The 16,245-nt window shown below is 45.4% G+C and overlaps 1 protein-coding gene across 3 annotated transcripts in view; it reads right to left on the bottom strand.

Moving 5' to 3' along the window:
* LOC113652265 (BTB/POZ domain-containing protein kctd15) overlaps positions 1-16,245 on the bottom strand; it is a 34,148-nt gene that overhangs the window by 12,017 nt on the left and 5,886 nt on the right. For all 3 annotated transcript variants that reach the window (XM_027161204.2, XM_027161203.2, XM_047822790.1), the window contains one exon: positions 8,974-9,118. In XM_027161204.2, coding sequence (XP_027017005.1) covers positions 8,974-9,118 — 145 coding nt within the window. The remainder of the gene's footprint in view (positions 1-8,973; positions 9,119-16,245) is intronic.

Raw genomic sequence — 16,245 nt, 5'->3', positions numbered from 1 at the left:
TCATCATCATCATCATCATCATCATCATCATCATCATCATCATCATCAATGTGCCTACACTTTTTTCCTCATCTGCTTGTTGTTTGCATCACTTTATACATCACTATTCTTAACAGAAATTACATCAAAGCTGGACAAAAGTAAAAGCCCGAGTAAGACGGCACTCTCCAACACAAACACAGTCATAACACGGTTGTAACTGCGGGTGTCATGAGGGATGTTAGAATGTTAGAATGACTCACAAACATAATTCTGTTCAGGCAGACTGTTTGAGAGAGAGAGAGAGAGAGAGAGAGAGAGAGAGAGAGAGAGAGAGAGAGAGAGAGAGAGAGAGAGAGAGAGAGAGAGAGAGATTGAGAGAGAGAGAGAGAGAGAGAGAGAGAGAGAGAAAGCAGGAGAGTGAGAGTGAGTGAGTGAGAGAGAGATAGAGAGAGAGAGGTGGAGAGTGAGAGTGAGAGAGAGAGAGAGAGAGAGAGAGAGAGAGAGAAAGAAAGGGAAATGGGGAAAGAGAAAGAGAGAGAATGAAGGGAGGAGAGTGGGAGAGAGAGTGTGTGAAAGGATGAGAGTGTGAGAGGGAGAGAGAGAGAAAGAGAGAGCAGGAGAGAGAGAGAGAGAGAGAGAGAGAGAGAGAGGGAAATGGGGAAGAGAAAGAGAGAGAATTAACAGAGGACAGTGAGAGAGAGAGTGTGTGTGAAAGGACGAGAGGACGAGGGGGGGGGGGGAGTGAACGAGGCACCAGAAAGAGAGACAGAGAAGAGAAAACTAAAGAGAGACAGATAAGAGAAAAGTAAAGAGAGACAGAGAAGAGAAAACTAAAGAGAGACAGAGAAGAGAAAAGTAAAGAGAGACAGAGAAGAGAAAAGTAAAGAGAGACAGAGAAGAGAAAAGTAAAGAGAGACAGAGAAGAGAAAAGTAAAGAGAGACAGAGAAGAGAAAAGTAAAGAGAGACAGAGAAGAGAAAAGTAAAGAGAGACCGAGAGCCGAGCTGTTATTTCCATGAGCTGTTCTGGCAGCATGACGACACTGCAGTAAGCCCTCTAGCTAGAGGAGATTTCAAGTGCAAATGTGTCTTTGACTTTTATAAATGAGGAAACACCACAGCAATAGTTCCTAAAGAGATGCTAACTGTTGCACTATTCATGCAAATAAGACAAACTTGTAAAATACTGTTCGCATTTTAGTCCTAATCCTGAAGCCACCCGTGAACCTCCTCGACACTGAGCATCAGAGCTTCTGACGGCAAACGCACTTAGCTTTGGGTTATGAAGTTATTTAACACTACTTCTTAGTGGAGGTGTTGAGGTGTCGATCCACTACACTGAGCTCACTGCATTAGATATTCTCTGCTTTAGCACATTAGTGAGACTCGACACTAAACACCAGACTGACAGCATCTCAGTAATATAACATTAGTGTCTCAGACCCTCAGTCTCTCTGCTCCAGTCTAACAGTTTAGTCTGTAGTCTGGTCTGTTCAGACCCTCAGTCTCTCTGCTCCAGTCTAACAGTTTAGTCTGTAGTCTGGTCTGTTCAGACCCTCAGTCTCTCTGCTCCAGTCTAACAGTTTAGTCTGTAGTCTGGTCTGTTCAGACCCTCAGTCTCTCTGCTCCAGTTCTAACAGTCTAGACTGTAGACTGTCCTGTTCAGACCCTCAGTCTCTCTGCTCCAGTCTAACAGTTTAGTCTGTAGTCTGGTCTGTTCAGACCCTCAGTCTCTCTGCTCCAGTCTAACAGTTTAGTCTGTAGTCTGGTCTGTTCAGACCCTCAGTCTCTCTGCTCCAGTCTAACAGTTTAGTCTGTAGTCTGGTCTGTTCAGACCCTCAGTCTCTCTGCTCCAGTCTAACAGTTAGTCTGTAGTCTGGTCTGTTCAGACCCTCAGTCTCTCTGCTCCAGTCTAACAGTTTAGTCTGTAGTCTGGTCTGTTCAGACCCTCAGTCTCTCTGCTCCAGTCTAACAGTTTAGTCTGTAGTCTGGTCTGTTCAGACCCTCAGTCTCTCTGCTCCAGTCTAATAGTTTAGTCTGTAGTCTGGTCTGTTCAGACCCTCAGTCACTCTGCTCCAGTCTAATAGTTTAGTCTGTAGTCTGGTCTGTTCAGACCTTCAGTCTCTCTGCTCCAGTCTAACAGTTTAGTCTGTAGTCTGGTCTGTTCAGACCCTCAGTCTCTCTGCTCCAGTCTAACAGTTTAGTCTGTAGTCTGGTCTGTTCAGACCCTCAGTCACTCTGCTCCAGTCTAAGAGTTTAGTCTGTAGTCTGGTCTGTTCGACCTTCAGTCCTCTCTGCTCCAGTCTAACAGTTTAGTCTGAGTCTGGTCTGTTCAGACCCTCAGTCTCTCTGCTCCAGTCTAACAGTTTAGTCTGTAGTCTGGTCTGTTCAGACCCTCAGTCTCTCTGCTCCAGTCTAACAGTTTAGTCTGTAGTCTGGTCTGTTCAGACCCTCAGTCTCTCTGCTCCAGTCTAACAGTTTAGTCTGTAGTCTGGTCTGTTCAGACCCTCAGTCTCTCTGCTCCAGTCTAACAGTTTAGTCTGTAGTCTGGTCTGTTCAGACCCTCAGTCTCTCTGCTCCAGTCTAACAGTTTAGTCTGTAGTCTGGTCTGTTCAGACCCTCAGTCTCTCTGCTCCAGTGTAACAGTTTAGTCTGTAGTCTGGTCTGTTCAGACCCTCAGTCTCTCTGCTCCAGTCTAACAGTTTAGCCTGTAGTCTGGTCTGTTCAGACCCTCAGTCTCTCTGCTCCAGTCTAACAGTTTAGTCTGTAGTCTGGTCTGTTCAGACCCTCAGTCTCTCTGCTCCAGTCTAACAGTTTAGTCTGTAGTCTGGTCTGTTCAGACCCTCAGTCTCTCTGCTCCAGTCTAACAGTTTAGTCTGTAGTCTGGTCTGTTCAGACCCTCAGTCTCTCTGCTCCAGTCTAACAGTTTAGTCTGTAGTCTGGTCTGTACTTCATTCTCACAAATTCACATCAATTGCTTTTTACTTGTGCAGCAAATAATTATGACAACAGGTGATACAGGTGTTCTAAAGTCTCTACTACTACTACTACTACTACACACACACACACACACACACACACACACACTCTTTCACACACACACACACACACACACACACACACACACACACACACACACACACACACACACACACACACACACACACACACACACACACACACACTTACTTTACTGAGAAATCTACACTAAACACTAGACTGACACCATCTCAATAATATAACATTACATTAAGAGTTAAAATAATCAACAGCTGATTTATGGATAAATATTTTTAAAAAAAAGGTTAGCGGTGAGATACATGGGAGAGGAAATGAGGAGACAAACAACTGGATTAAAAGAGAGAAAAAGAGAAGGAGAAAGGGAGAGGAAAGCAGAGAAACAAGGAAAGAGAAAAGCGAGAAAAGAAGAAAGACAAAGACAAGTAAAGGTTGTTTGGATTATGAAATAACGACACGATCGACTTAAACGATTCAAAAATCTTCACATTTATCCATAAAAATAAACACAAACATGCTGCCCATGATGCTCCTGGCATACGGCTACACACTAAGCCGACTGTCTACTGGATGGAGATATTTGAGCATGTACAAAAGAACAGAAGTGTTTCTTACAAGCTGTGATCTATTAACTGTTCATGAGCAGGCCCTGCTTCTAATAACAAACAGATCAGGGCGTGAAAGGAGATGACGAGTTGCTTACTCGCTCCTGCCAAAGTAGACAATCCTGGAAAGGAACTCCAGCAAGAATTCAATACCACCAGACAACTCATCCCTGCCAGCAATAGAAGCTTGTGCATGGAGGTGGAGCTACACTTTAAAGCCAAAGGTTTGTAGACACCTGACCTTCACACCCATATGTAGTTCTTATAACCTGACTTATGTGGTTATGTGCTCTGGTACATCTGATCAAATGCTCATTATCATCTAGTGTTTGCTAATATTATGAACAGCAGCTATGCTAATTCGTCTCCACTGCTTCTCTTTTTCTACCCATCCTGAGGCATCCAGAGATCCAGTTGGGTTCTGTATCATGAAGATTTCAGACCTTCAATGAGATGAGTCCAACACTGTAAGGATCCTGAGGCATCTTGAGATGAACTAGCTCCACTTGGACTCATGGCTTCAGGAAGCATTCAGACATTCTAAGAGGAGATGTGGTCTACATGTGGTCTTTGAGGACAAACAACCTCCTCATCAATACACAATTCCTGTACTGTATATTTATAATCACACCCTCCAGTGTCACCCAAATGAGGATGAGGTTCACTTTTGAGTCTGGTTTCTCTCAAGGTTTCTTCCTCTTCCAACTAAGGGAGTTTTTCAGATCTAATCGAAATGATAAAGAAAAACGCAGAGCAACGAGTCAACAGTGAACATATCAGCTGTTGAAGACATGGCATGTGAAGGATGGACATGAAGACCTGGAGTGTCCTGCACTGAGCCCTGACTCCACTGAACATCCTGAACATCCGAGTCTGATCTCACTAATGCTCTTGTAGAATGAAGGAATGAGCACAAATCCCCTCAGACACACTCTAGTATCTACTGCAAAGCCTTCAGAGGAGAGAAGAGTGGAGCTGATTAGTACAGTAAATAGAGACTAAGGCTCTGTTCACACTGCAGGTAAAAGGCCCTGTTCACACTGCAGGTAAAAGTGGCCCAAATCCGATTTTTTTGGGGGTCAAGTGACCAGGTCAGACTTATTCAGGAGTAGTGTGAACACTCAATCTGGCCACTTCCATATGTGGTCCCGAATCAGACCCAAATCTGATTTTTTCCAATGTGGCCGCAGTGTGAACAGCCAAGGCGGATTTGATGCGACTTTTACATCACTCAACATCGACATTTGTCACAATTATGCGCCGGGCGAAGACTTTTTTTGTTTAACACACATGTGTTACCAGTCACGTTTGTGTCATGTAAAAACGTGACTGGTAACTTGCATTGAATACATCACATTACTTCCTCCATAACCTCGCCAACTTTTTAGCGCAACGACCGACGTGCTGCGTGTGACGTCATTGTTATTGTTCGTTTGCGCATGCGGGTCAGTTCGAAACCGCAAACAGTTCACACTGGTATCTGATATAGGTCACATTTTAAATGGTGATGTGAACAGCCAAACAAAAAAAATCAGATCTGAGCAAAATATCCCAACTGAGCATTAAGACTTGCAGTGTGAACGTGGCCTAAATGTTGAATGAGATGCTCAACAAGCACCAATGAATGCACATAATGTGATCTACATACAGTATATGAGCCACCTAAATCTCATGGGATTGGTGTAGAAGGTTTACATGGCAATACACGAGCACATGTTGTCTCCATGGATGCATTCAGAGTTTCCCCTGAGATTAAGACATCAGACCCATCCAGGTGTCTAGACTGCACCATGGTAAAAAAAAAACAACAATAAAAACAAGACTAAAAGACTAAAATGACCTTTTGAGATATTTGTAGTTAAATGCAGCTATTTAGACAAATCTGACTGATTAGTGTTCCATGTATTGACTCCCACTCATATCGAGCTCTATGTCTCGTCTTCTATGAGCTATTGGACAGGTTTTATTGGAAAGATCAGACAGCAATCAGACAGTAACTGTAATCCCATCTATCTCAGTAAAATGTTTAACAGGAGTCTCTGACTCTCAGTCTCTCTGACTCTCAGTCTCTCTGACTCTCAGTCTCTCTGACTCTCAGTCTCACTGACTCTCTGACTCTCAGTCTCACTGACTCTCTGACTCTCAGTCTCTCAGACTCACAGACCCTCAGACCCACAGACCCTCAGACCCACAGACCCTCAGACCCACAGACCCTCAGACTCTCAGTCCCTCAGACCCACAGACCCTCAGACCCACAGACCCACAGACCCTCAGACTCTCAGTCCCTCAGACCCACAGACCCTCAGACCCACAGACCCTCAGACCCACAGACCCTCAGACTCTCAGTCCCTCAGACCCACAGACCCTCAGACCCTCAGACTCTCAGTCCCTCAGACCCACAGACCCACAGACCCTCAGACCCACAGACCCTCAGACCCACAGACCCACAGACCCACAGACCCTCAGACTCTCAGTCCCTCAGACCCACAGACCCTCAGACCCACAGACCCTCAGACCCTCAGACCCACAGACCCTCAGACTCTCAGTCCCTCAGACCCACAGACCCACAGACCCACAGTCCCTCAGACCCACAGACCCACAGACCCTCAGACTCTCAGACTCTCAGTCCCTCAGACCCACAGACCCACATACCCACAGTCCCTCAGACCCACAGACCCACAGTCTCTTTGTTCCAGTGAAACAGTTCACATCGATCACTTTTTACTTGTTCAGCAAACAATTATGACAACAGGTGATACAGGTGTACTAAAGTTTTACTAAACTTTACTCTCTCTCTCTCTCTCTCCCTCTCACTCTCTCACTCTCTCTCTCTCTCTCTCTCTCTCTCTCTCTCTCACACATACACACAAGCACACACACACACACACACACACACACACACACACACACACACTCTCTCTCTCTCTCTCTCTCTCTCTCACACACACATTCACACTCTCTCACACAGATGCTCTCTTACACACACTCACACTCTCTCACACAGATGCTCTCTTACACACACTCACACTCTCTCACACAGATGCTCTCTCTCACACACACTCACACTCTCTCACACACACTCACACTCTCTCACACAGATGCTCTCTCACACACACTCACACTCTCTCACACAGATGCTCTCTTACACACACTCACACTCTCTCACACAGATGTCTCTTACACACACTCACACTCTCTCACACAGATGCTCTCTTACACACACTCACACTCTCTCACACAGATGCTCTCACACACACACTCACACTCTCTCACACAGATGCTCTCTTACACACACTCACACTCTCTCACACAGATGCTCTCTCTCACACACACTCACACTCTCTCACACAGATGCTCTCTTACACACACTCACACTCTCTCACACAGATGCTCTCACACACACACTCACACTCTCTCACACAGATGCTCTCTTACACACACTCACACTCTCTAACACAGATGCTCTCACACACACACTCACACTCTCTCACACAGATGCTCTCTTACACACACTCACACTCTCTCACACAGATGCTCTCACACACACACTCACACTCTCTCACACAGATGCTCTCTTACACACACTCACACTCTCTAACACAGATGCTCTCTCACACACACTCACACTGTCTGCAGCAGATGAAATCTGTTCACTAAATTTAAGGAACACATCAGCTGCCTGTGCCAGGGTGTGGCGCTGATCCCTGAGGCCAAGAGCAGCAGTGATGCCATGCTGATAAGGACACACAAAAATAATCCCACTAATCACAGTGCTTCCTCTTTCAGAGGTGATGCAAATCAGAAGGTATGAGGTTGATGATTTCAGACGACACGTTACTCTCTATCCTGAGCTACCGACTGCAACAGCATTGGTGTTAGATGTTAAATCAGAGCACGTGCGATTTGGAATTTCTTTTTGTTTGTTTTTGCTATTTAATTGTGCCGATATTCCACAATGATGATATTTATGACATGATGTAAAGGCATGAGCGCAGTGTTTACTTTACATTGCGACAACTGAAAACTATGCTTTTGTGCTTGCTCGCTAAAGCAGGGATCAGAACAAAACACGAAAAAATTCACCAACAGACAAATACAACAATTTGCTGAAGGGGAAAATACGTGGGATGTGAAAGACACGCATTCGCTTCTAGCAGCGCTTACTTTCTGTGTGAACTTCGACCTGTGAATTCACAATCCTCATTCTTGTGTGCCAATAGAAACCAAGTGGGCGGGACACGGTAGTGTCTTTGGTTGATAAAAAAATCACTGTTTTCTTATTGAATCTGAAAAAAAAAGTTTTTTTTTTTCAAACTTTTGTTCCCTCTGCTTGATAGGAATTTGTTTTTAGCCAAGCTCGATGTCTGAAACCTCGAATATAAGACGATATGGATGTGTGTGTGTGTGTGTGTGTGTGTGTGTGTGTGTGTGTGTGTGTGTGTGTCTATGGAAAATTTTAGATTTGTGTTTTATAAGAGTACAGAGAATAACATCAGGCAGAACAAACAAACAATCCTGATGATGATGATGATGATGATGATGATTACATCTCCTGGTTACGCAGTTTTTTTTACTTAAAGAGTAGATGCCATCTAATAAACCAAAAATTCAAGATAAGAAGAGAAATAAGCTTTGAGTTGAGGTTATTCCAGACTGGAGCGCTTGTGATGAGAAATACAACACATGGCAGGATACGGAGAGCATTACAGGAACCAGGTGTGTGCAGCCTTCCTGAGTTAATCTGTGATAACATGGCTCTGTGTGTGTGTGTGTGTGTGTGTGTGTGTGTGTGTGTGTGTGTGTGTGTGTGTGTGTGTGTGTGTGTAGGGGAAAGGTGGATCAAGAGACAGAGATGCAAAGTCTACAGTCTACATAATTTACACACTGTTATGGATTTCTGATCAGAGGTAGAAGAAAATCTCTAAATAACAGAGCACCAGTAGTGTCATTAAAGCTGTGTGTGTGTGTGTGTGTGTGTGTGTGTGTGTGTGTGTGTGTGTGTGTGAAGTCCAATTTTTGTGATATCGAAATACCGGGATTGAAGAACGAAGGGCAACTCTCTTTGATATTAATGAAGGTTAACGCTGATAATTCTGGTTAAAGAATAAATAAATAAATAAATAAATAAATAAATAAATAAATAAATAAATAAATAAATTCGCATCAACACAGAAGGGCTGATATTCGGTGCAGGTTTCTACATCAAACAAGTCATTTGTAAAAGGTCTTTTATAAAAACATTATTCTCTATGAATCCCCCTTTCCCAGGAATATTTGCTATACCTCTTCCTCATCTGTGGGTCTGCGTAGGTTTTTAAAAATAGCACTGTCCTTATGTCAGTGATGTAAATGATTAGTTTACTTCATTACCTTAAAGTCTTCAGGCAGCAGCAGCTTGCAGGTCCTGAGGAAGCTGAGGATGAAACGGAAGATCTCTCCGTCCCTGTCGATGAAATAGTGCTGCTTCAGACTGTCCAGCACGATGGGCTCGGTGCCGTTAAAGAGACGACTGATCCTGAGAATTAAAACGTGTGCACACACACACACACACACACACACACACACACACACACACACACACACACACACACACACACACACACACGGTTAATGGAGTACGGCTGGCTTTCTTCAAATGCATGAAACAATTATCATTTATTTTTCCATTTTATTAGCAGCGAGCCAGAAGCGTATTAGCACTCCGGGTTGAAAAGAGCAGCTCAAGGCACAATTCTGGAGTAAAGAGACTGAGTTTGAGGTATTTCTCATTTTTATTTTGTATTTTTTTGTGAAAAGTATAAGACGTTATAATGCTGCGTTCTCTGGCAGAGGAACAGAGGATCTGGCAGGAAGGTAGGTTTACTATTTCACTACTGAGATGTCAGTGAAATGACTCATGCAAAAATATGCCACACAACACACACACAGAGCCACACATGGTACTTCTGATACAGCTGTTACAAGGATGTGTTCGATTTGTAACTCCACTTATGCACTAATTCACTATCACTAATAACTATACCTGTAGTGAACACCTTCTACTTACACTCAGGGGTATATATGTATAAGTATAAATGTACAAAAATACACAAACACACACACACACACACACACACACACACACACACACACACACACACACACACACACACACACACACACACAAATCCACATACTTCCATAATTATTGCATTACTAGATTTGGAAAAAAAATAATATAATGCATGAACTTTAAACATATTCTCAAGTATAAAAAAAAATGTTTTCAAATCTAACATTTTGTAGTGCAACCATGGTTTCAAAAATATTGCCACCCCAAAAGAAATATCTGGATGCTGAAAATGAACAGGACATAAAGAATTAGCTGAAGGGAATTCACGATGATCTTCCAAACAGTGTCTCTGGACCAAAGCAGCAAAATAATTCATGCTCCATCAGTGTATTCTTGCCGGACATACTGTATAGATTCGTTCGGTTCAATTAAAATAAATAAATAAATAAATAATTGGAGCATGGTTTCGTTTAACCGTAACAAACGATTGTGATTGTGAATCCGAATGTCTGTTTTCTGGACTTCTCTCAGAGACAAATCAGCAAGAACAAACCGGGATCTTCTTCGTCTCCCTCATCATCCTCCGAACTGTGCGTGCTCTACTGGGGAAGTACTTAATCATTTCAGACTATTTAAATATATTTTATTACAGCCCTGATTGTCTTTAATGGAATCTTAATACCAAGTACTAAATTTGAGATGAACGCTGCTTCCTGCCTGATTTCTAGTCTGAAACCTCTCCTGTCAGGGGAGCCGTGTTATCACTGTGCTGATGTAATCTCGGCCCGGTCAGCTGATTTCAAAAGTGGAATCGCAGGAGAGTTCGAGCTCTTCCTGTGCGACTGCCTGTCACAGCTCGTTATGAAGCTAAACAGAGAGCGAGAGAGAAAAATGAGGAACAAAGGCATCGATGGGAGATTCGATGCACACAGGTGTGTTTGCGCTGAAGCCTAAAGCTTGGAGATGAATGGAATTGAATTTCTATTACGGTCTGTGTCTCTTGCTTTAAAGCTCAGCGCGTGTGGGAGGAATTGCACTATGAGGAGTACAGTCTCTGTCCGATTCGGCCGCTTTAACAACATAAGGCGGGTAGTGACCTTAGTTAAAAGATACCCCAGCCATCCGCCTCTCTCTCTCTCTCTCTCTGTCTCTCTCTCTCTGTCTCTCTCTCTTTCTCTCTCTCTCTCTGTCTTATCACAGATGACAAGGCAAAATTTTAAAGAGAGTAAGAGATCAACAAGATGCACACACACACACACACACACACACACACACACACACACACACACACACACACACACACACACACACACACACACACACACACAACCCAACCCGGTCTGCTGTTGTTGTTGTTTTTTTTACATGGGGTGCAGTGTAAATACGTGTTAGCTAGGGAGCTTGGACACAGAGTGTGCACTACTACTGTATGTACATATTTAGATGCAGCCCTGGTGTACACTCCGTAAAGATGTCCATCATTAAGGCTGGGTGTTGTTGTGTTTCTGACCACTCTGTCCTAATATATCCTATACAGAGTGCTTTTATTGCAGGGACCAAATGTACTGCATAAATATCGTATATAGATTTTCCTGCCAGTTGTATTTTTCCTTATCCTTCGTGCTCCGGTGTCCCTGTTTTAATCCTGAGATCAGGTTCTGTCTCCGTCTCTTCTCGTGTCTGTCCGCTGTGCTCTCCAGTTTCCTGGCACCTCCTGAAAACGTGTCGGTTGGCTATACTGAAATGCCCCAGGGTACTAATGCGTGTGTATGTTGCATAGCCATGAACTGGGATCTATTTAGGGTGTACGGTGTTACTGCCTGGAATTTTAATCCTGTGACCCAGAGCGAGAGAAAGCGACTAGCATCATAAAGTTTATTATGAGACTAGTTTTGAGTAGTGTTCGAATGATCACACCCCCACTATTAAAAAAATACCAGCAGTTCACATATTATGTATATTAAAGGGTGCTTTGGTCTTATACATGCTCTAATCCTCAGGGAAACAGAGAGAGGCCTGTTGGTGTTTTTCCTCTTTATCTGTGCCTATGTCTGCCTGGAACAGCTCTCTTTGCTCGTTCCCTCTGTTTCTTTGTATGTGAACCCCTCGCCCTCTCGCTCCTTCTTTCCTTTCCTTCGCTCACCGCTGCTGTCTCTCTCGCGCTCTCTCCATGTCCCTTCTTTTTTTTTTGCCCTCCTCTGGAAATCGATGCAAAACGCTTTATAAAAAACCAATACTCATCTCCCTGTTGTGCCTCGGGTCTTCCTTTCTCATATGCTCTTGCAATTCTTCCAGCTAGAATTTCACCATGCGCCTCCGGGCCAACTCTGTTTTTCATCTCTACTTTTTTTTTTTTTAAAAAGCAATTAAAATGCTGCCTGTTTTTCTTTCCTTTCCTATCCCTTCTCGCCCTCTCTCTCTGCCTCCATGTTTTGCCCTCTCTCTCTCTCTCTCTCTCTCTCTCTCTCTCTCTCTCTCTCTCTCTCTCTCTCTCTCTCTCTCTCTCGCTCTTTTCACTTGTTTGCTGTCTGCATGTACACATGTCTTTCTGTGCATCTCTCTCACCTTCACTTCTTTTAACTAAATCAGCACCTTCTGCCCTGAGTATCTGAGAGGGTGGGATTCTCCTTTGGCTTTTTTCTGTCGTTAGTGAGAGAGAGAGAGAGAGAGAGAGAGAGAGAGAGAGAGAGAGAGAGAGAGAGAGAGATACAAGTCTGTGATGGCACTGATCTGGTGTGAGAGATGAAGCGATTTGTGAGAACAGACAGTTTGTCCGTATTCTTGTGTGTGTATGAGGCTCTGTGATTGACTCTGTGGTGCTATTTGCTCCACAGAGTGTGTGCGCACACACACATACACACACACACATACACACACACACACACACACACACACACACACACACATACACACACACACACACACACACACACACATACACACACATACACACACATACACACACACACATACACACACACACATACACACACACACACACACACACATACACACACACACACACACACACACACACACACACATACACACACATACACACACATACACACACACACACACACACACACACACACACACACACACACACACACACACACACACACACACACACACACACACACACACAGTCCTTACTATCGTCAGACTTTCAGTAGCTCTTTCTTATCTGATTAATTTTCAACAGAAAACTCACACGCACACAGACACGCACACAGACACACACACACAGACACACGCACAGACACACACGCACAGACACGCACACACACACACACACACACACACACACACACACACACACACACACACACACAGACACGCACACAGACACGCACACAGACACGCACACAGACACACACGCACAGACACGCGCACAGACACGCACAGACACACACGCACAGACACGCACACACACACACACACACACACACACACACACACACAGACACGCACACAGACACGCACACAGACACGCACACAGACACACACGCACAGACACACGCACAGACACGCGCACAGACACACAGACACACGCACAGACACGCGCACAGACACACAGACACACGCACAGACACACGCACAGACACGCGCACAGACACACAGACACACGCACAGACACACGCACAGACACGCGCACAGACACACAGACACACGCACAGACGTGCGCACGGACACGCACACGGACACACACACAGACACGCGCACAGACGTGCGCACAGACACGCACACAGACACACGCGCACAGACACACACGCACAGTCACGCGCACAGACACGCGCACAGACACGCGCACAGTCATGCGCACAGACACGCTCACAGACACGAGCACAGACACACGCAGACATACGCGCACAGACACGCGCACAGACACGCGCACAGACACGCTCACAGACACGAGCACAGACACGCGCAGACATACGCGCACAGACACGCGCACAGACACGCGCAGACATACGCTCACAGACATACGCGCACAGACATACGCGCACAGACATACGCGCACAGACACGCGCATAGACACGCGCACAGACACCCGCACAGACACGCGCACAGACACACGCACAGACACACGCGCACAGACACACGCACAGACACACGCACAGACACACGCACAGACACACACTCACAGACACGCGCACAGACACGCGCACAGACACACGCACACAGACACGCGCACAGACACACGCGCACAGACACACGCGCACAGACACACGCGCACAGACACACGCACAGACACACGAACAGACACACACTCACAGACACGCGCACAGACACACGTGCACAGACACACGCACAGACACACGCACAGACACACACTCACAGACACGCGCACAGACACACGCGCACAGACACACGCACAGACACACGCGCACAGACACACGCACAGACACACGCACAGACACACGCACAGACACACGCACAGACACACACTCACAGACACGCGCACAGACACACGCACAGACACGCACAGACACGCACAGTCACGCGCACAGACACGCGCACAGACACGCGCACAGACATATGTGCACAGACATACGCGCACAGACACACGCGCACAGACACGCGCACAGACATACACGCACAGACATACGCGCACAGACACACGCAGACATAGCGCACAGACATACGCGCACAGACACGCGCACAGACACATGCACAGACATACGCGCACAGACCCGCACACAGACACGCACACAGACACACAGACACACGCGCACAGACACACAGGCATAAACACGCACACAGACATGCACAGACCCGCACACAGACACGCACACAGACACACAGACACACGCGCACAGACACACAGGCATAAACACGCACACAGACATGCACAGACCCGCACACAGACACGCACACAGACACACAGACACACGCGCACAGACACACAGGCATAAAGACGCACACAGACATGCACAGACACACGCGCATATTTAAAAATCTGAATAAAAATGACAACTAAATCTGCAAATGTGTTTTTATCTTGAAGAGAACGAAAGTGACATCTGCTAACTTCCTGTTACACAGCTGTACTGTTACAGCATAAAGTCCACAGTTACAGAAAGGAAATGATTTATAATGTCCACTATTCCAAGTGTGACGAGGCGACTTCAGTTATAAATAAAGGAATAAAGCTCAAATGTATATCCAGAATTTATATATCACTAATATATATAATATAATTGTGACTCTACATAAATAAAACTGCATTAGATTGAATTATAGGATGAAATACTGAACCTGTGATAGAAGTTGTTCTGGGTTTTTTCCTGAAGTGTGATCTATCCAGTTAATCAGCCACATTTATATTCAGGTACGAACGTTATATCTCAGTTATATCCAGTGTATTAGCTGGTAAAACACTGCGTCTGTGCACGTCCACTGATTTATTAAATCTCCACACTTTCTCTATGTGATAAACAGATTCGCTTTAGATTCTATGTATAAACCACTGAGTTTCTCCTGAGTTTATTAGATACAGCCTTCGTCTATAAGGCAGGTGTCACGAGTTCCTCTGTCTGGAGAAATTCATTCATTCATTCATTCATTCATTCATTTTCTACCGCTTATCCGAACTTCTCGGGTCACGGGGAGCCTGTGCCTATCTCAGGCGTCATCGGACATCAAGGCAGGATACACCCTGGACGGAGTGCCAACCCATCACAGGGCACACACACTCTCTCATTCACTCACACACTCACACACTACGGACAATTTTCCAGAGATGCCAATCAACCTCCCATGCATGTCTTTGGACCGGGGGAGGAAACCGGAGTACCCGGAGGAAACTGGGCACGGGGAGAACATGCAAACTCCACACACACAAGGCGGAGGCGGGAATCGAACCCCCAACCCTGGAGGTGTGAGGCAAACGTGCTAAGCACTAAGCCACCGTACCCACCTCTGGAGAAATTAAGAGCAAAAAAATAACACAGGGTTGGGATTTCCGTTCCTGCAAGTCGTCTTGTCCAAAAAACCTGTCCAAAAATAAGACTTATTTGAAATTCTTCTTGAATGAAAAAGCGGCCAGCGATCAGAATGTTAGTCTCCGTGGTCTGTATGCAGTGTCTGATTATAATTAGCGTTTAAATCACCGGCTTTCCTACAGTTAAGTATTGACCCCAAACTTCTTTGTCTAGCGATGCTGATTTACTCTTAACCTCAGATCTCAGATCAAACTTTTCACCCTAGAGAGACTGATTGTCTGAATCCCCACATGGCTACGCTGTGCTGAGCTGAGCGGCGCCTCATGTTCATTAGCTCTGATTCTCTTTAAGCTCCTGTCTGTTGTGTGTAACTGATGCGTGTCAGAAGCGCAAGGCCCGACCCTTCCGGCACTCTCCATCAATGTTTCATGGCCTCTGTCTCTTCACGCGGCCGCGAGAGAACAAGACGGATGCTGCCCCATTACTTACTGCACTAACTTTCTCTTCCCTCACTGCATTATTAACAGATCAATCTATTAAAAGACATCATCAGCTTAAAAGTCCTTTAACCTTGTTCTTAGCTGTCACACGCCCCCTTGGCGCTTTCCTTAACTGTCTGCGTGCCAGAGCGAGGCAGCGGCG

The sequence above is a fragment of the Tachysurus fulvidraco genome, chromosome 13 (assembly GCF_022655615.1).
Source record: "Tachysurus fulvidraco isolate hzauxx_2018 chromosome 13, HZAU_PFXX_2.0, whole genome shotgun sequence".
In the NCBI taxonomy this organism is placed as follows: Eukaryota; Metazoa; Chordata; class Actinopteri; order Siluriformes; family Bagridae; genus Tachysurus; species Tachysurus fulvidraco.
The sequence above is the reverse complement of the archived record's forward strand: the minus strand, read 5'-3'. Positions and strand labels throughout refer to the sequence as shown.